The sequence below is a fragment of the Rhinatrema bivittatum genome, chromosome 16 (assembly GCF_901001135.1).
Source record: "Rhinatrema bivittatum chromosome 16, aRhiBiv1.1, whole genome shotgun sequence".
Taxonomy (NCBI): Eukaryota; Metazoa; Chordata; class Amphibia; order Gymnophiona; family Rhinatrematidae; genus Rhinatrema; species Rhinatrema bivittatum.
Window position 1 is genome coordinate 15,871,635 of NC_042630.1, and position 22,560 is coordinate 15,894,194.

General features: G+C 41.8%; 1 protein-coding gene across 1 annotated transcript in view; it reads left to right on the forward strand.

The window, feature by feature from the left end:
* The window catches only part of LOC115077424 (extracellular calcium-sensing receptor-like), a 32,030-nt gene that overhangs the window by 5,638 nt on the left and 3,832 nt on the right, over nt 1-22,560 (forward strand). The window contains exon 3 of the mRNA XM_029579714.1: nt 18,705-19,541. Coding sequence (XP_029435574.1) covers nt 18,705-19,541 — 837 coding nt within the window. The remainder of the gene's footprint in view (nt 1-18,704; nt 19,542-22,560) is intronic.

Genomic DNA, 22,560 nt, shown 5'->3' on the forward strand with positions numbered 1-22,560 from the left:
TTGAATATTTTTGATTGTGAATGCTGGTTGTGTGTAGTGTGTGTTTTTACGTTCAAGGTGTAAGAATTCAGTTTTGTCAATGTTTATTACCAGTTCCATTTGGTTTAGGAGCTGTTTGATTATTTCTAGATACATATTGGCTAGTTTCATTGTTTCTTCGATGGTATTTGGAATGGGTAATAGTAATTGTATATCATCTGCATAAATGTAGTGTATGATTCCCAGTCCTGCTAGTAAATGACATACTGGGAGGAGGTACATGTTAAAGAGTGTTGCAGATAGGGCTGATCCCTGTGAGACACCAGTTAGCAGTGTGACTTTGTCTGAAAGTGTATTTTTGATTTGTACCTGGAAACATCTATTGTTTAAGTATGACTCGAACCATTTTATTGTTTTATTAGTGAGTCCTATTTCTTTCAGACTATTGATAAGTATTCTGTGATTTACAATGTCAAATTTGAGAAACTATGTCTTTAAAATATGAACAACTAAGGAGACTAAGAGGTGACTGACAGTCAACCAGTTTGTAATCTACTCTACCACCTTGACACCCATTCCTAAGATTCTCATTTTATATGTGAGCCTCTTGTATGGGACCATATCAAAAGCTTTGCTGAAATGAATCCAGGCTGCCTTGGGTCCATCAACCAACAGGATTTTACATAGTTTACTTCTTTTTCTTCAGCAGAGTTTCATTAATTTCCCACCACCAAGGTGAGGTTAACCGGACTCTGTACTTTCCAGCCTCCTCTCTGCTACCAGCCTTGTGAAGTGGGACCACCACCACTCTTCTCCAGTTTCATGGCACCACTCCTGTTTCCAGGTATCTATTGAACAGGTCCTTCAGTGGACCTTCTATCATATCTCTGAGCTCCCTCAGTATCATGGGATGTACCTCATCTGGCCCTATGGCCTTTTCCACTTTCAGTTTGCCAATCTCTCCCCATACATTCTCTTCTGTAAACAGAGTTTTGTCTACCCCATCCCCATCTATGGTCTTGTCAACCAGAGTAGTATAATGGGTACACGATCAATCAAACTGATTGACAGGTGAGATAAGGATGACAGCAGCCAATCAGCGTTCACTTCCGGTCTAAGCCCCGCCCACGCCCCGCCCACTCCCCATAGAAGTGAATGGGGGCGTAGCCACGCCCCCTCCCGCCTCCTCCCGCCCTCGACCACGCCCCCAACCACACCCCTTCCGCCACAGGCCCCACCCCTTCCGCAGCCAATCAGCATTCACTTCCGGTCTAAGCCCCCGCCCACTCCCCATAGAAGTGAATGGGGGCGTAGCCACGCCCCCTCCCGCCTCATCCCGCCCTCGACCACGCCCCAAGCCCCACCCCTTCCGCCCCAAGCCCCACCCCTTCTGCCCCGGCCCCACCCCTTCCGCCCCAGGCCCCACCCCTTCCGCCCCGGCCCCACCCCTTCCGCCCCTGGCCCCCGCCCCAGACCCCGCCCAGACCCCATCGATGCTCCTCCCCTCCCAATAGAAGTGAATGGGGAGCCCCTCCCACCCCAAACCGCCCCCCACGATGTCACGGATGACCCCGCCCACACCCAAACCCCAAGCCACACCCCCCTGTGACGTAGCGGGTATGACATCACCGGAAGTCCACCCCACACCGCCCCACCAAAAACACACCCCCTAAAACGTCATCAGAAAGGGTCCTGTCGCTTTTTTAATGATGTCAGTATTAATGGACTCTGGCTGTTTTTGATGATTTCACCGGAAGTACAATACAAAAGTCCCGAAATATGCGCTCCTAGAACCTCCTGATGCCTTTTTAATGATGTCGGAGCCGGTAGTATGCTTTTAGGAGGCAGGAAAACTGCAGGAAATATGCTTTTTTCTAGCCACTCTGTTTTTAAAAAACCAAACAAAATACAAGCTGATAGGAGGCAGAAAAACAGTGGCTCGTTCTGTTGACAAGGATTTGGTTTTTTTTTAAAACAAGTGATTGAAGCTACCGGTGGTGAATTGCATGAACTGCAGGATCAAACTTTGCAAAAGACAGGTTTTTTTTTTTTCCAAAAGACTAGGGACCGGGTAGTATAAAGGGTACGCTGTCACTCAAACCCCCAAGCCAAACCCCCCAGTGATGTCACCAGAAGCCCAAGCCCACCCCTCCAAGCCCTTGCTGTAGATAGGCATGCCCCAATAAAAAAAATTACCAGTGAGCAGGCAGGAAACTGTGACTCATTCTGTACACAGAGACGGAGAATCCAATTACACCCCTTCCCTCCGCCCCCTCTGCCTCAAGCCGGCCTTCCCCCAGACCTAAATCTGAGCAGAGGATAATTGAAAGCAGTGGGGGGTGCAGGTTTGCAATGGTGAAACACAAGGCTTTAGTTTTGTTTTAAAAAAAACAGACTTCTGTATTTTACAGCCATATAAAAAAACAAGAATGCACCAGCGGATCTTAAAGAAAATTTATAATGAGCCAGGAAATACCGGCAGTTTTGGCGGTATAACACCTCTTTTGCAGGCAGCTAAAGCATGTATGCCGTCTGTGACCAAGAAACAAGTGATTGATTGGCTTACAGAACAAGATGCTTATTCTTTACACAAACCTGCTAGGGTACGATTTAAAAGAAATAAAACCATAGTGTCAGATATAGATTGGCAATGGCAGGCAGATTTGGTTGATATGACAGCCTTGTCTGGTTATAACAGAGGCTACAAATACATTTTGACGGTGATAGATGTTTTGTCAAAATACGCATGGGCTGTGACCCTAAAAACAAAAACAGGTCGTGAAGTGGCAGAGGCCTTTGAAAATATATTTAAAGGTGGTCGTGTTCCCAACAAAATACAAACAGACAGAGGTAAAGAGTTTTTAAACAGAGCTGTGAAGAGTTTGTTAAAATACAGAGGCATTCAGCATTTTGTGACCAACAACGATGTTAAGGCAGCAGTTGTGGAGAGATTTAACAGGACTTTAAAATCCAAAATGTGGCGATACTTTACAGCGCGCAACACTTTTCGCTATGAAGATGTGCTTCCGGCTTTTATGAACAGTTACAATCGCAGTTTTCACAGAACAATACAGGCCCGCCCCATCGATGTAACAACCTCAAACTCACTGCGGTTCTGGAAAGTAATCTACGGCAATAACAACAAACATGAAACTGCTAAGCCTTTTTTAAAAAAGGGGGATCATGTTAGACTGTCAAAAACTAAAGGGAAATTTGAAAAAGGTTATGAACAAACATGGACAGATGAGATATTTATAATTACCGACGTCCTAAGCAGGGGACAGAAAACAGTGTACAAGATACAAGATTATGGTGAGGAAACCATTCAAGGTTCTTTTTATCCTGAAGAATTACAGAAAGTCAGCCCTCAACAGGACAGAATATACCGCGTTGATAAGGTTCTAAAGGTAAAAGGGAGAGGTAAGAACAAGCAGTGCTTTGTGAAATGGCGAGGATGGCCTGAAAAATTTAACAGCTGGATAAAAGCATCAGAGATTCAAAACATTTGATTTGAAAAGGCCTTGTCTCATAAAAAGAAAAAAAATGAATGAAGGGGGATTTTACGTAACGCTGCCTAGTAACGCCTCTGTGAGAATATTTCCACAAAACAACAGCTCTAATTTCACCACACAATTAGCTAGACCTTTGGACCTACAGGGCCCGTGGGAAGTGGGTCTGGTGGAAATACAGTACCCGAACACATGGGATAATATTAAAGAAGACCATAAATATGTTGTCACCACTGGTGAAGGAAGCACAGAGCATCACTTTGTTGTACGAAGAGGGTATTATGCAACCGTTCAAAACCTGACGGATCAAATGAACCACGACATGAACAGTGTCCTCAAAGCCATGGCACCACGAATCATCTATGACCCCAATATCCGAAGAATCAAATTAAAATCAGAGGACAAAGCAGTAATTTCTGCAGGGGGTGACTTAGCGACCATTTTGGGGCTAGAAGCTAAAACGAATACGAACCGCTCGCTATTTCCAACGGATATCACAGGAGGGTTTAATACCCTATACCTGTATACGGATATTGTAGAGCACCAGCTGGTGGGAGACCATTTTGTGCAGCTGCTTCGTTGTGTTCCCACTAAAGGGGGTAAGGACGAGTTTATCACCTTCACTTATGATAAACCGCATTATGTTCCTGTGAACAAGCAGCACATAGACACCATAACATTTGAAATAAAGACGGACCAGAACCAACACGTCTCATTTCGCTATGGGAAAGTGATCCTTAAGCTACACCTGCGACCCCGGAAAACTATTTTTTAAAATGGTTGTGGTTAAATACTATGGGGACCCTGGCGCATACAGAAATTACTATGCAGCACAGGCCGGTGAAGGCCTTTCGGGGTATTACGGTGCTCCGGTCATGTACGGGGCTGGGATAGGCGGAATTTTTCGTAGTCTCTTTAGAAAAGCAATACCTCTTTTGAGAAGGGGTTTTGAGATTGTTAAACCTCATGTGAAAAGTGCAGCAAAAAACATAGCCAAAGATGTTATGGGCCGTGTCACAACGGCGGTTCTGCATAAAATGAACAATAACACAGAGCAGGAGGGGTCAGGATTAGTGGTTATTAGAAGAGCTGTTAAAAGAAAGAGAACAAATCAACAGGGGCCTCCTGAACCTTTTAAAACAAAGAAGACCAAACGTGCCAAGTCTCAAAAGACTAACCGCAAGGGGAAGAAGAGAAACCTCTCCGCCAAGAAGCAAGATATATTCTAAAAACTATGGCTTTTGTACATCAGGGGTCTGAAGAATGTTTGAAATCAGAACTGGATCTGTTTCAACTGGCCCCCACACAAACCAGCATAGAAAAAAGTGTTTATGTGGAGATTCCGCCATTATCTGCCTTGTCAGAAACAGCCCCTTTAGATTTTTATATAGCCGGACATGGCGAGGATTACCTGGATTTGAACAACACGTTGCTATACCTGACCTGCAAAATCGTGAACGAAGATGGGTCCGATCTTGAAGTAGGGGCCAGAGTAGCTCTCGTGAACTATCCAATAGCCTCTATTTTTAGCCAGCTGGATGTCACTCTCGGAGATAGACTCATTAGTCAGAGCAACAACTGTTACCCTTACAGAGCCCTCATAGAACTGTTTCTCAATTACGGCGAGGGTCCTCTCAAAACACAGTTTACAAGCGGCCTATTTTATAAAGACACAGCCGGAAACCATGAAGTGAGAGACGTGGGATCGCGTAATAAAGGTTTTACCGAAAGAGCTGTGTTTACAGCCGCTAGCCATAAAGTAGAGCTTCTGGGACATTTACATAGCGATCTGTTTTTTCAAGAAAAGCTGCTCATAAATGGCGTGGATGTGAAAATTAAACTAACGCGGAACAAAGATACGTTCTGCTTAATGAGCGGAGATGCCAACGAGAGGTACAAACTCATTATTTTATCTGCAGCCCTCTTTGTAAGGAGAGTGAAAGTGTCACCGGGAGTGCGCTTGGGGCATGCAGAAGCGCTGCTGAGAGCTAATGTCAAGTACGCCGTGGACCGTGTAAGTCTGAAAGTCTTTAGCATACCGGCTGGCGCCCGTGTGACTAACCAGGAAACCTCTTTTTGGGACAATTACCCAAATTATCGTATTGGGCTTTGTGGATAATGACGCTTTCAGCGGTAATTACTCTAAAAACCCCTTCAATTTTAAACATTACGATATCAACTTTGCTGCGCTGTATGTGGATGGTGAGCAAGTCCCAGGGAAACCTCTCCAGCCGGATTTCGATAACGGCTGTTGTATCAGAGAATACATGCAGCTGGTTCAAGCAACGGGTAAACATTTGAAAGACAGTGCTCTCTTGATTGATCGTCAAGAGTTTTACCAAGGTTATACCTTGCTGGCCTTTGACCTATCACCCGACCAAGAGTGCACGGACCACTACTCTTTGATTAAAACCGGTAATCTGCGGGCTGAAATCCGTTTTGCCATCGCTTTGCCACACACGGTGAATATGATTGTGTATGGTGTCTTTGACAACGTGATAGAAATTAACCACAGAAGGAACGTCCTTTTTGATTATCTATGATGATGAACACCGTACAGATCTACCGTATTTTAAAGAAGGATCCGTATGTTACAAAATCTTTTGTAGACGTCCTACCCAGTGACTGGCTGTCTGATGTACAAATAGAAAGGAAACCTGCAAGCTTGGTGGTAAATACCCACCCCCACGACCTTCCTGGAGAACACTGGCTAGCAATATACGTGACTGAAAACGGCACAGGAGAATTTTTTGATTCCTACGGGCAACAGCCTGATAGTTTGTTCTTCCCTAACAGTATTATGAACTTTTTCAATAAACATTGTGAGGATGTTTTATACAGCAGCAAACAACTGCAACACCCTGTATCTACAACCTGCGGTAACCACTGTGTGTTTTTCCTACATCAACGTTGTAAAGGGCTGTCTTTTGAAAATATTTTAAAACTGTATTCCGAAGAACCATTGCAAAATGACAAAATGGTTTTACAATTTGTAAAAAACAACAAACAGAGAACATGTTGTATGTCTAAATCTTTTCGCTGTCTGTTTCATACCCCCCAGGTGTGTGTACCGTACCAAGAACATTGTACTAATCCTAAATAAAAACAATCTCTCTTGAGAGTTTTTGAAAAACAAACCAAACGTCTATAGTCTATATTTTAAAAAAGCCTTTTTTTTTTATTTGAAAAGATATAATTACACCTTCAACCATCTGTTTGTATCAAGTACTTTACGTCTTTTACGGGGGAGGGGGTCTTTGCACTTTACAGTCTTTGTGTACATTTCAGCAGTTGTCGCTGAAGGATTTTCCTTGAGCTGTACCAGCAGATCCCTGTTGGCTGGATTACCCATGACGGTGGAGGGCATGTTTAATTCTGCCAGGGTTTGCATGAACTCTCCCCAACCTTTGGGTATCCTCCGATGTGAAAGAGCACGGGTCTGTGTAGCTCCACGAATCAGGTCTAATAGGTTAGAGCCACTTACAGGTCTTCCCTTGTATACAAAAGTCCCATTACTCTCCCAGGATGCAATGTCCTTATTCTTTGACAGTTTATTGAGCAGTATTTCTGCATTTTTTCTACGGTGCATGCTGATGCTGTTTAACACTTCCTGCAGGATGGGGTCTGGGGGGCTTTTGTGCTCTAGAAATGCAGAGGTTGCTGTATCATCCTGTGGGGGTAGATACAGATTTATTCTTTCTTTTTCCATTTCTCCGTGTCTGTTAAGCACCAGATAGCGCTGTAGCACTTCTGAATAGCGTTTGGCTTTCTCATATTCAGACATACCAGAACTTTGAAGTATACCTTTCATTTCTTCATCGAGTCTTTGAACAGCTGTGGTTCTAATATTTTCCTCATGAACTGAAGGGCTTCTCAAACGGTCAAGTTGTTGACTAGACACTAAATACATTTTTTCTGTGAGCTGCATTAGTATTTTAGCTCAAAAGCCCCGTGATGAGTGGTAGCGCGAATCCTAGCAGAGGCCCGATAAACCCCCCTGACTGTTTGACCAGCTTCTTTTTTTTCTTAAGTGTTATTCTTTTATCACCCAAAATCCTTATGGCTTGACGTTTCCTTTTCAAGATGTTTATCTGCTGTTGTGATAAAGGAACATTACCTCTCAGAGTGTTTAGTGCGATCTCCGCTATGGCCCCCACTAAATCGTTAGAAGCGGCCTTTAGGATAGCTTTTCTCCGTTGCGGAGAGGCTTGAACTAAAAGTTTTAAAAGGGCTAGGTTCCGCTTTAAGCGAGCAGACATGATCTCTGGGACATACACAAACAAATATGTGGGGGAGAATATATATTCACTTCTTTTTATGGTGGGGTTGTGTTTTTTCACAATATACAGTGGTCCATTCTGGTGGAAAGATGTTTGTCCTCAATCTGTAACGCTCAGGGGTCGTAGCATTTAAATCCACGATGAGATATCCATATGGCTTTCTGGTGGCATCCTCAAAGGCTTCTAAAAAGAAGCGTGACTTACCGGGGTACATCTGTCTGGCTAAAATAGCGATTTGCAACTTGTCTCTAGGATTCTTAAAGAGCACCATATATTTGGTATTTAAGGCTATAGTTCTGCTTGTTTTGCCTTGACAGAAGACATTTTGTACAATATATATAATACTCAGATTTCTGTGATGCACGTATTGTGTGAAGGCTTTCTCGATTTCATCACTTTTACAAGCAGAAGCCATCAAATCGTCTATAATAACCATATTTATTTTATTGGTTGGAAACAGTTGATCATCATTAAAAGTATCAGGCAAAGAATCCATAAAGGTAATAAAAGGATATTTACACAGCATTTCTTTATACAAAGGTTGCCAGCAACTATAACACCATACAATATTATCAGGCATGTCAGTCAACACACGTCCAGCGTGATCTAGCAGGTTTTTAACAAAGAAGCTTTTGCCGCTATTTGACGGTCCGGCTAAAATACACGAAAATGGGTGCCTCCAGCGCACATCCACAAATTCAGTATCCATAAGGCAGCGTGTTAAAACCCTCTTTTATCACCCTTTTATCGTATACGACCCTTTGTGTTTCTTAAGTAGGCCGGTCTCTATCGCCCAGGTCTTTTTGTTTCTAATGATCCCAGATTGTTGTACCTGTATCTTTTTAGGACTCTTGTCCACGGCGTCAGTTTTATAGTCAAAGACGAGGTCTTTCAAATTAGTGAAATTGATCTTTTTACAATTTTCTACATTTAACGTAAACCCCTTCACTTTCATACAGGTCTTTCCGCTGGATAGTTTGTAGCCATATGTTTTGGGCCCAGCCGATACAAACTCTGTGATATGCTCGTCTGCGGGTATCTCGCTCGTCAACTGTCCTAAATAATCTCCCAAAGGCGGATCGCTGGCACCCTCACGACTCACAAATATCACAGAGTCTGTATCGTGGTACAGACAACGTTCTTGCAAACTGTCAAGCAGTTTGTACAGTTCTAAACGAGCATAAGCAGTTGTGAAACAGGCAATGAAGATGTTTGTATTACCTGACAATATGCTGCGGTCTTTTGAATGCTTCCATGTCACACAGGCTGTTTCATCATCAATAAAATCGCATGATGAAACATCATATTCGGGTGAAAACAAATACTTATACAGATCGTCAGGATCTCTCACAATACTTGTAACAGGTAGGTTTGTTCTTTGACCAAACTTCCCCCACAAAGAGTTTAAGAAAAGCTTGGCAATTTGACGCTTTGCGGGGTTTATACTAACCTGTTCAGGCCTTAAAACTACACCTTCTTTTTTGTAAAAATCAGATATATACATGTTTTGTTTTTCTACATCGGTACACCACTGAGGGTAACCAGAGGCCTCCTGTTTTTGACGGAGATGCATTTTTATGTATTCAGAAAACAGGCTGACAGATTTACATTCAAAGTGCCATATTTCACATATTTCAGCAACCACATACCCTTTTGCAACAGCCTCATTCATCTCCACAGTGCACCAAGTCCCTACGAGGGCTCTCTCCTCATCCGTGTGGTTGCACATATCCTGCAGACTGTTGTCAGCGCATGTGCGGCACAGCGGGAACATGAGCTTACCGCTCACATGGACCGGTAATACTGGGAAAAAGATCTTTCGTGGTGGATACACTTTGGCTTTAACAAGCCCAAAATAGTCTGAGAGGGGTCCAAAGCTGTCATAAATGATTTGCGGGTGGCCAACAGGGTATTCCTTGGTTTTATTGACAAAGGGGTAGAGGCTGGTAAAATCATAGTAATGTATTTTTTCATCAGCCCTGGCTTTATAGTACAAACATGTAGCATTGGTTCTACCACCAAAGAGGGCATCTCTGGGTACTAGCTGCTGCGGCAGGCCTGATTTAACCAGAAAGTCTGCACAATCCCTGATATTTTCTTTCACCATTCTCTTCCATTCGTGTTCCCACAAGCTTATGACCTTAAACCCTCTTCTTTTCAGGAAATCTGCTTTGATTTGTGTTTTGTAATTGAGAAAACCAAAGGTTGTAGCCGTTAAGGGGTTCTGGTCTTTATCGTTATAACAGCTCGGACAACCGTGGAAAAAACAGCCGTTAAATTCAAAAGCTGTTGGTACCCCATCAATAAGTGCATAACCGTCAAGAAAATAGGGACCCACCTGCTTTTCACCCCCCTTTAGAGCATGGGTGATCTGTATTTGCTCTGTGGCCTCTGTATACATCAGCCACTGTATAGAGGGTGTTGAATATCTCTTTGTGTGTCTGTGATAGTTGTCTGGAGGGACGAGTGCCACGGTCTTGGGTTCTAAGAACATAAACCTGTACATAGCCATGCACACAGATGCCAGTGTTATATATTGGAAGGGGTCTATACACCTTTTCACAGTTTTAGATCCACCATCCTGCTCTACAACCACCTCTCTCTCTGTCAAAGCCATGATTTCATTTCTGTATAAGACACAAGCTTGCCTCAGAATGTTCACATCCTGTTGGCAATAATAGGCCAGCTCCTTTTGTAAATCAAAGGTGTTATTTTGATTGTCCCTGTACCATTTTAAAAACTCCTCTCTTTCTCCAGACATCATATACCCATCTCCATAATACTCAACACCGGGCATAGGTCCCACATAATTTTGATTAACCCTGGTGTTAAAAAAATGCGGGAAATAACCCTTACAGCCTTGAAACCCCAGGGCTTGCGGAAGCTTGCTAAGCTTCATGGGCAGGAAATTTAAAGAGTCTTTAAACCGTATACCCAGGGGTTCTATCGTGATTTCTAAGAGCTTAGCACCCTGAGCTAACAAGCGCACATCCATCTTTTCCTTTAGCAGCTCTCTAACTACAAAATAACCATCATAGCCTTTAGAATTATGCGCTATGAAGGTGTATCCTTTGAACTTTTTGTCACAAAAAATCTTAACAAACTTAGAAATACTCTCAAGACCTTTGAACTCCCAGTTTCTTGTGTTGTTTAAATCTGTTGCATATATATAATTTGGAACGTGAAAGCCTGTTTCCTGAACACATTCACAATCATAAAATATATATTTTTCAGATATTTGTGCATGATCAATAGGGGGCATAAAACACAAATGCTTGTCACCAGCGATCAAGGGCTCAGAACAAAGCTTACATTGTCTGACCCGGCATTTATGTTTTTTATCAACATACGATTCACATTTTTCGCACAGTATTTTAAGCAAACACTCAACTTCTTTTTTTAAAGCCAGAACTGTATGCCTTTCTAAACACTCTTGAGAACGACAATACAGCCTGCATTTCGGACATCTCTGTTGTACCCCGATATTGTCTACACACATTGCTGTTAAACAGAGACGGCACCATAATGTACAATTATGATCGTGACTATATGGTTTCTGGCAAAAATGACAGAAGTTTCGCTCCCCATAGAGCTTTTTTACATCTAAGATTCCATAAAAATGGTCATCATGTAGCAATATAAATACAGTTTTTCTGGAATTCAGGTCTGTCCTTTGTCTTAAAACACCACCATTGTTTTGTATAAAGCACAACTCTTATGTTTATACCCAAATGTTGTTCAAATGTTGAGACATCATCTAGCATGACCTTTTTATGTTCTGACCACCCTAGCTCTGTGTGCAGTTTTTTAGCACGGTCTAATAGCTCTGCATCTGTGAGCTTTGTTGGTGACATGAGCGCTGTAACACTCCCTGCAAAACAGAGCTTATTATCTGTGTTGTTCAAGTCTATTAAATGCCTTCTCTTTTTATGTATGATTTGACTGTACAGAATAGACCTTAAAACCCTTCGTGACCCGCCCCCTCTGTTCCTTATAACAAGAATGACTATGCGGAATGTCTCACCAAACTGTATCTCTCTATAACTCTGCAGGAGTTTACTAACTTGATCTAAGAAATCATCAGCGTTCAAATCCTGAGGGTTTAACTTTCCCGAATACAAAGAATTATGAAAACCTGTAGAATGTAAATGAATCTGTATATAATCATGGGGGGACACGTTATGGCTTATTTCATTTAGAACATGCTGTATGCCTTGTCTCACAACATTTTGCGCATCTATGAAAGAATCTATTCTATCTAAATTAATAAAACGAAATTCCTCTGAATAAAGCACGCCATTAAATTTTTCTAAATCACGGTTCCACCTTCTCACAAATTGCACAAAATTAACCGGTTCATTTTCTACAGCTGCATTTTCAGAGGTCTCTGGTATACAATTATTTACCAACCCCCCCTGAAACATTGTCATCGGTACAATTATCTAAGAACATGCTTTCACATTCTTTCTCTACTTCCTCCCTGTGCACAGGTCTGTTGCTGTCTCTCTCATCTTTTCTTTCGGAAATAGGCTTTTTTGCAGTCTTTTCACGGTCTAAAATTAAAAATAATAATAATTAACACGGGTGGGCTCATACTTTTTTTTTGCAATATTTTAAGAAGAATTTTTCTTAAAACTATAACAGTATAGATTCTTACTTTTTTGTTTATCTCTCGGTTTTTTGTACGGTCTTTCGTCAGATTTCTTTGGCATATGCTGCTCATGGTCTGTTATGTAAAAAAAACAAAAAAAATGGTAATACCTTTTCTTTTACACAGTTGTGAACTAATTGTTGTTTTACCCGTACAGATATATAAAAAAATACTTCTTACCTTCAACTGCATCTTCAGACTCCTTTCTCTTTCTTTTGGAAATAGTTTTGTTTGCACCATTTTCACATTCTAAAAATTACAAAATAAAATAAAAAAACACAGGGGTCACACACACACTTTTGATGTCTTTGTAAATAGATCTCTGCTTCGTTGACTGTTATGAAGGAAAAAAAGAGAGGCATTTGGGAGGGTCATAGACATTAAGGAAAACCTATTTCTCACCATTATTTGCATTGCTGTCAGAAATGCCTTGTTGATCAATTTTTTTTCTGTCTAAGGCATTACTGCAGCCAGGCTGTTCTTCTTCTTCTATGTTCAAATGTGTGTCTGATTTTGCAATATTTTCCTGTTCTAATGATAAAACAGACAAACACTGTTTTTACTACTGTTTTTTTAAAAATCATATCTAAAAATATACATTAAAACTATTAACTCACCTTTCAATTTCCTTTGTTTTCTGCGTTTAGTAAGTGACATTTTATTAATAAACACAGGCTTCTGCCTTTCTTTGTTTGAAGAATCCATTTCTGTTTCAAACTCCAGACTGCTGAATCTTTTCTGGTCACCGGCTATACCCTTTTATCACCAGCATTAGGTGGGGCGTAACCACCAACAAACCTCAAAACCTGTGTATTGAAACCAAAAAAAAAAAAAAAAGCTACCTGGCCTCTCTGTCATGTGATGGACATCTTATAGAATAAGATTGTTCTCTTGCTTGGGTTATCATTTACAGGGCTTTTTGAATGTATTATCAATATCTCTTTAGATCTGAAGCCCATTCACAAAACTATAGTATGTTGAACCTTTTTTTGTGATTTAATGTTTTGCTGACCATTGTTTTTCCCTGATTAGATTATGTGTCCCAGACAGCTATCCGCACCTACCTCATTACAATATACATCCCCCCCTTTTGTTCATGAAAGGTAGTGTGTTACCAACGCCCTCTTAGGTCTTGGGGCACTTTACAAAATAAAAATTGGTCTCTCTTGAATGTCTTGTCATTCTGGTCTTTTTTTTTTCCCTTCCAAACATTGTCTCATTCTGATTAGATTAACCATTTACAGATCTTGGATCCAGAGAACTTCCCCCCCTAAAAACTTCCATATCACCTTAAAGCACAATTGACACATTTTGTTAATTCTGATATATTTATTAGTTGTTTTTATTAACTAATTTATACACATGGCAAAATTTGTTAAAATATTACAAAGTATTTCATTGTCAATACATACTTCTGAAATACAGACAAGAAAAAAACAAAGACTGCTTTATTATACATTTTTAAAAAAGGACTGGTGTTTTCTACCATAGATGATGGCATTTATATATTTTATCATTAAAATCTCATCTGTAGGTTTAAGCAAACTGTTTAGTTTTTGAACAGGATTTTCAGCAGTTTTCACACTGTGTATAAGATATATGATCAGATTCATATCGTCATTGTTTAGGCTTAATACACCTCGTTTATATGCAGCTAGTACCACAAGATTCAAAACACGTTCTAGGCACAACCTGTTACAAGCGGTCCTTAATTGTTCCTGTGTGTCAGAGGCAGTCCAATAAACGCAACTATGATCATCCTGACTCGGATCATCGAGAACACAGCCTTCGCAATTTTCATACCGTATGCCAGACAGACATTTTTTAAGAATACTATAGACAGTCACCCTTACGATCGATCTAAATGTTGTTTTTCGAAAAACTCCATGCACCGGCGGTGGTTTTGGGAATCCTATATAGCTCCACCAGCTGAAATCGTGCACATCTTCAGGATTGTTGTTTTTTTTTTGATCACATGTATCTGGTTCTTTTATATTTGGACAGAAGCAGCAAATACAGTTCATTTTGATACCTGGTGTGTCTCCATATTCTTCTGTTTGTAAAGATCCTTCATTTTCCTATAAAACATAATGTAAAACATTAAATTAAAACCTCTTCTAAACAAACTCTCTATTATAGATAGCTCCCAAACACGCCACCCCCTAAAATGCATCATTAGAAGGAAAGAGATTTTTTCTTACCTTACACTCAAGCTTTTCCAACAAATAATCTGCTTCGGCATCCAGAGCAGCTTTGTGCAGCTCTAAATCTTCAGAATCTAAAGCATTTTCATTGATCAAGTTTGGATCCTGCGAATCAAAAAGCTTTTGCCCCAACGGAAGTTCATCAAAATCTGGGTCAGTGCTTCCTCCTTCTTCTTCTGCCCTCCGCTTTCGTTTATGGCTCCTCTTTAGTTTTGGCTGTTGAACGATTTTCATTTCAAGACGCTTAGGTGTTTCATATACGGCCATTTTCAGGAACAATTACAACAACTCTGCTTGAAGATTGTTCTCACGTGATCACTATCACATGCTTATTTCTATATCCGGTCTTGCAAGTTTGGGCGTGTCTAACAGAGAGGGGAGGAGGGAAGGGTTGTGGGGGAGAATACAGAAGTCTGTTTTTTTTAAAACAAAACTCCACATCAGACACTATGGTTTTATTTCTTTTAAATCGTACCCTAGCAGGTTTGTGTAAAGAATAAGCATCTTGTTCTGTAAGCCAATCAATCACTTGTTTCTTGGTCACAGACGGCATACATGCTTTAGCTGCCTGCAAAAGAGGTGTTATACCGCCAAAACTGCCGGTATTTCCTGGCTCATTATAAATTTTCTTTAAGATCCGCTGGTGCATTCTTGTTTTTTTATATGGCTGTAAAATACAGAAGTCTGTTTTTTTTAAAACAAAACTAAAGCCTTGTGTTTCACCATTGCAAACCTGCACCCCCCACTGCTTTCAATTATCCTCTGCTCAGATTTAGGTCTGGGGGAAGGCCGGCTTGAGGCAGAGGGGGCGGAGGGAAGGGGTGTAATTGGATTCTCCGTCTCTGTGTACAGAATGAGTCACAGTTTCCTGCCTGCTCACTGGTAATTTTTTTTATTGGGGCATGCCTATCTACAGCAAGGGCTTGGAGGGGTGGGCTTGGGCTTCTGGTGACATCACTGGGGGGTTTGGCTTGGGGGTTTGAGTGACAGCGTACCCTTTATACTACCCGGTCCCTAGTCTTTTGGAAAAAAAAAAAACCTGTCTTTTGCAAAGTTTGATCCTGCAGTTCATGCAATTCACCACCGGTAGCTTCAATCACTTGTTTTAAAAAAAAACCAAATCCTTGTCAACAGAACGAGCCACTGTTTTTCTGCCTCCTATCAGCTTGTATTTTGTTTGGTTTTTTAAAAACAGAGTGGCTAGAAAAAAGCATATTTCCTGCAGTTTTCCTGCCTCCTAAAAGCATACTACCGGCTCCGACATCATTAAAAAGGCATCAGGAGGTTCTAGGAGCGCATATTTCGGGACTTTTGTATTGTACTTCCGGTGAAATCATCAAAAACAGCCAGAGTCCATTAATACTGACATCATTAAAAAAGCGACAGGACCCTTTCTGATGACGTTTTAGGGGGTGTGTTTTTGGTGGGGCGGTGTGGGGTGGACTTCCGGTGATGTCATACCCGCTACGTCACAGGGGGGTGTGGCTTGGGGTTGGGGTGTGGGCGGGGTCATCCGTGACATCGTGGGGGGTGGTTTGGGGTGGGAGGGGCTCCCCATTCACTTCTATTGGGAGGGGAGGAGCATCGATGGGGTCTGGGCGGGGTCTGGGGCGGGGGCCAGGGGCGGAAGGGGTGGGGCCGGGGCGGAAGGGGTGGGGCCTGGGGCGGAAGGGGTGGGGCCGGGGCAGAAGGGGTGGGGCTTGGGGCGGAAGGGGTGGGGCTTGGGGCGTGGTCGAGGGCGGGATGAGGCGGGAGGGGGCGTGGCTACGCCCCCATTCACTTCTATGGGGAGTGGGCGGGGGCTTAGACCGGAAGTGAATGCTGATTGGCTGCGGAAGGGGTGGGGCCTGTGGCGGAAGGGGTGTGGTTGGGGGCGTGGTCGAGGGCGGGAGGAGGCGGGAGGGGGCGTGGCTACGCCCCCATTCACTTCTATGGGGAGTGGGCGGGGCGTGGGCGGGGCTTAGACCGGAAGTGAACGCTGATTGGCTGCTGTCATCCTTATCTCACCTGTCAATCAGTTTGATTGATCGTGTACCCATTATACTACTAACCAGTAACGGTCCTTCTCCAGGTTCTGCTTTAGTAAATACTGAACTGAAGTATTTGTTTAAAATTTCATTTCTTCATCTTTCTCCACCTATTGCTCCTGGTCACATTTGAATTTCACTATATCAACTTTGGTCTCCCTTCTTTCTCTAATATATCTGAAAAATGTTTTGCCATTTCACTTAACCTCTTTGCCAATCCTTTCTTCCACTTGACCTCGTGCTTTCCTGATTTCTTTCTTTATCTCCCTCACTTCTACCAAGTATTCATCCCTGGTTCCCTTTTTTGGGATCCTTTGTACTTCTTGAATGCTGTTCTTTTTCCCTTTATTTTTTCAGCCACCTCCTCAGAGATCCCTTGAGATCCAGACCTTTTTTCTCTTACATTTGTTAACTTTTCTAACATATAGATTTGCTGCCTTTTAATTTGGCCCAATGTTGTTCCACATCACCCATTTTCTCCCAGTCTTCCCAATCTTCCTCCAGGTACATCCTCATTTTGACAAAGTCCATATTTTTGAAATACAAACTTAGATCTTCGTGTGACTTCTCTGATCCTGTTTTGCAATAAGTAATGATACCATCTGATGATCACTAGTGCTCAGGTGAGCACCTACCCGGATATTAGAGAGTGAGACATTATCCCTATTAGTGAGCATTAGGTTGAGTGTCACACCCTCCCTCATAGGGTCCATTATCATTTTATTTGAGCACCATTATCATTTATTTGAGCACAGCCCCTTGAAGAGTATCCACTATCTCTCTAATTCTTGTAGATTTCAAAGAAGGGATGCTCCAATCCATATCCGTCAGATTACAATGTCCAATGAGCAACACTTCACTCTTCTTTCCCACATTTTGGATGTCTTTGATCAGATCTCTGTCTAGTTCTTGTATTTGAGTTGGGGGACTGTAGACCACCTCAGTGTAAATGGAAGCACCATCTTCTTTTTTTTTTTTTTTTTTTAGGACATCCCATAATACTTCATTCCTATACCATGTCCCCTGCATTTCAGTTGTTTGGATATTATGTTCGGTATAAAGAGCTACTCCTCCCCCTTTTCTCTCCTCTCTGACCTTCTTTAAAAAGTTAGAGCCTGGCTGTATCCCAAACATAAGACTCAGTGAACCATATTTCCGTAACAGTAACAATATCCACGTCTGCCTGCATCATTAAGGTCTGGAGCTCTGGGATTTCATTGCCCAGACTATGAGTATTTGTGGTCATAGTGTAGGAATTAGGAAAACCACTCCCTTATGTCATAATAAAAATGCCTGGCTTCAGAATAAAACTGATTTCCAGGTTCCAATTGTTTCCAGAGCAAACTCTTAAATTCAAAGTAATATGACCAAAATAATATGACACGAAACCAAAACTTCCTCGTTTAGGTGTTTTATTATACAAAGTACAATTTAAACAGAAAGATAAAAAAGCAGTTTGCGCTTCTCGTATCCTACAAGGCAATTTGTTATATACTTTACATTTTCATTACCCACATACACAACCAATCAATCAATACATTATTATCCATTTCCTTGCATCATTGTTTCATGACATCATCACCTCATAGAGCCAATCAGGCACAAGATTTTCTCATGCTGCACCAACGTTTTGGAATAACCTCCCCCCTGGGTTATGTCAGATGTCTGATTATAAGTCTTTTCATAAACATTTCAAGGCCCACTTATTTAAAGAAGCTGTTACACTTCCATAGACTATTATTTTATCATTGTCTTACTCCTGCTTCACTTTCATCATTGTTTTATTTCTGTTTCATTTTTGTTTTATTTGTCTGCTGTTAGTGATTTATTGTTTGTATTTTTTGTTTTTATTTATTATGATTTTACATTTTCTAATCTACCTAGAACAGAATTGATGGCAATTGGGCAGAATATAAATCACATCAAATAAATAAATAAATGAATAAATAAATAAATGATATTAATCTGAATAATACTGGAATTTTGGAAAGTTATCTGTGTATTTCAGGAGATCTGACCTTTCTTCCCCTTCACTTAATATTCTGCTCTTTCAGTTAAGTTATTTCTCAACGAGTCCAGTGCTGAGTGACAAGTTCCAGTTTCCATCTTTTTTTCGGATGCTTCCCAGTGATGATGTCCAAGCTCTGGGTCTGGCCCAGATAGTGGCCCACTTTGGCTGGACATGGGTGGGGCTGCTGTCTAGCGCAGGTGACTATGGGACTCTTGGATCTCAGATCTTGAAAGTGGAGCTCTTGAAGCTTGGCGTCTGCATTGCATTTCATGAAACATTCCCTACAGTCTCCACAGCCCTGGATCTCAAGCTCATCTTGGAGGTGGTCAAGAGATCATCTGCCAAAATCATACTAGTTTATTCTTTAGACACTTATTTCCTGCCTGTGGTAGAGGAGCTCTCCAGAGCAAATATTACTAGCAAGGTACTTATTATTTCAGATGGTTGGTCAAGCAACTTTCAACGCTTAAAGAAAGAATACACTGATATCATGAGTGGCACCATTGGATTTTCAGTTCATGAAGGCAACATGCCAGGATTCAAAGAGTTCCTCCTCAAACTACATCCTTCCACATCTCCACATGACATATTTATCAAACCATTATGGAAGGAGATCTTCAAGTGTCAATGGCCTGACCTTGAGAACAGCCTTACCACGATGAATGTCAGCACACCCTTGATCATGTGCACGGGAGCTGAGAAGCTGAAGGAGTTTAATGGTCAAATTCCACGTGAATTTGATATGAGCACCAGCTACAATGTCTACAATGCAGTTTACTCTGTGGCTCAGGGCCTTCACGACATGCACTCCTGCGTGTTGGGGGAAGGACCCTTCGTCAATCACACATGTGCTGACATAAAGAATTTCAAACCATGGCAGGTAAGAAACAGCAGTGAGTGTAATGTTTGTATGGGAGAACAATTTATTACTGCAAACACCCCCCCCCCCCCCAAAAAACAAAAAACGTTTTATCCATGTTAATTGGCTGTTTGAAAATTGCCCTTCCTCAGTCTGGCTAAGTGTCCATGTCTTCATATGCACAACACAAATACTATCCTCAATGAGAGGAGGCATCCCTAGTAGGGATGTCCTTTTTTTTTCAAATGATATAGCTCTTTTCTTTTTCTTGAAGGGGTTAATAAACATGTGGAGAAAGGTGAACCGGTATTTGGATTTTCAGAAGGCGTTTGACAAAGTCCCTCATGAGAGGCTTCTAAGAAAACTAAAAAGTCATGGGATAGGAGGCGATGTCCTTTCATGGACTACAAACTGTTTAAAAGACAGGAAACAGAGTAGGATTAAATGGTCAACTTTCTCAGTGGAAAAGGGTAAACAGTGGAGTGCCTCAGGGTTCTGTACTTGGACTGGTGCTTTTCAATATATATTTAAATGATCTGGAAATGAATATCACGAGTGAGGTTATCAAATTTGTGAATGATTCAAAATTATTCAGAGTAGTTAAATCACGAGCAGATTGTGATACATTACAGGAGGACCTTGCAAGACTGGAAGATTGGGCATCCAAATGGCAGATGAAATTGAATGTGGACAATTGCAAGGTGTTGCATATAGGGAAAAATAACCCTTGCTATAGTTACACGATGTTAGGTTCCATATTAGGAGCTACCACCCAGGAAAAAGATCTAGGCATCATAGTGGATAATACTTTAAAATCGTTGGCTCAGTGTGCTGCAGCAGTCAAAAAAGCAAACAGAATGTTAGGAATTATTAGGAAGGGAATGGTTAATAAAATGGAAAATGTCATGATGCCGATATATCACTCCATGGTGAGACAACACCTTGAATACTGTGTACAATTCTGGTCGCCGCATCTCAAAAAAGATATAGTTGCAATGGAGAAGGTACAGAGAAGGGCAACCAAAATGATAATGGGGATGGAACAGCTCCCCTATTAGGAAAGGCTGAAGAGGTTAGGGCTGTTCAGCTTGGAGAAGAGACGGCTGAGGGGAGATATGATAGAGGTCTTTAAGATCATGAGAGTTCTTCAATGAGTAGATGTGAATCGGTTATTTTCACTTTCGAATAATAGAAGGACTAGGGGGCATTCCATGAAGTTAGCAAGTAGCACATTTACTAATCGGAGAAAATTCTTTTTCACTCAACACACAATAAAGCTCTGGAATTTGTTGCCAGAGGATGTGATTAGTATAGTTAGTGTAGCTGGGTTCAAAAAAGGTTTGGATAAGTTCTTGGATGAGAAGTCCGTTAACGGCTATTAATCAAGTTTAGTAGGGAATAGCCACTGCTGTTAATTTGCATCAGTAACATGGGATCTTCTTAGTGTTTTGGGTAATTGCCAGGTTCTTGTGGCCTGGTTTGGCCTCTGTTGGAAACAGGATGCTGGGCTTGATGGAGCCTTGGTCTGACCCAGCATGGCAATTTCTTATGTTATGTTCCTATGTTCTTATGTTTAAACAGTGCACACTATTCAAAATAGTATATGTTAAGAACAAAATTAAAAATAAAACAACATACTTTTAAAACAAAACAAAATAAACGAAAGAGTTGAACCCTTTCTTGGCCGGTTGACTGTCTCCCAAAGGGCCATAAAAGTATTTATTTCTTGGGGTTGTTTATATGGGCATGTTTCCTCCTCTTACTTGTCCCAAGGTGTGGATCCCTTCTATGGGGAATCGGTGATCTTCAAGGCCCAGTGATGTAGTGAATTCCCCTCCTCTGGAGCACGACTGATGTTTCCTCTGTGATAGTGCTGCAAGAACAGGCAGGACACAGATGGGGTGTTCAAAATAACATTACTGTGATTCTTCATAAATAAATAAATGTCCAATTAATTTGAAAAGTGTTCCTTTACATCTGCGCTCTCATTGGGGTGTTACAGTGCGGAGTCTTCCTTCTTTCCTGTGTGCATGTGTCCTCAGTACAGGGCTCTGGGCTACAGCTTATCCCACAGGGATTGAGCTGATAAGTTATCCCAGTTGGGCAGTATCAGATATTGTACCTGAAGTCCACGTGACTCAAGTTTTCGTCACTAGCCTGTGCCCTGTGTCCCAAAATGTGGAGATGCAGATGGTGGTCTCCAAAAGATCGAGCCTTTGCTCCTCATGATGTGACCTTCCTTTGAGAAAGATCTGATGCTGGAAAAGAAAAAACGGGCTAATATAGCCCAGCTCCCCCCGTGAAGAGGGATGGAAGTAAGCCTCCTCAGAAACCAAGAGGGGGAGACACTTTCAAAGTCCCAAAACTTCTTCTGAGGTGATAAGGTTACTGCAGTCCCTTCAACGGCAGAAACATAAGAACATAAGAAACATAAGAAATTGCCATGCTGGGTCAGACCAAGGGTCCATGAAGCCCAGCATCCTGTTTCCAACAGAGGCCAAACCAGGCCACAAGAACCTGGCAATTACCCACAGATCTTACTACACCTGGCCTCCAGACATGGGGCATATCCCTCATCGGCTGGGTCCAGGGTCTCGCAAAATTTTAACCACAGAAAAGCAGCTGCAAGGCATCATGCATACTTTGTAATCACAGTATGTATTAAAGGGAAAGTACACCCATACTTTCACTCAGAATTAGTGCAAAGTCTGCATGCAAAACATATACACGGCCCTTGCCCCAATGTGGACAGTTTGAAAGTTGCCCCCCTATGTCTGAGCAACCAATAAAACATCATTATTTAGTCAATCTACCTCTGAGCCCTTGAATGGGGCCCTCCAGAACAGAACTGAGACATACTGGTGGGACGGCTGACCGAGGAAGCTTTATTTGTTGGCTACCTCCTCCATAAATAGATGGTTACAGTTTCCTGAATATATGGCCGAGGAGCTTTCAGGTGTATTAATTTTACCATGCCAAAATGAACAAAATTAGCAACTGCTCCTTTCCCTGCCTACACCATCAGCATGACTATGATACC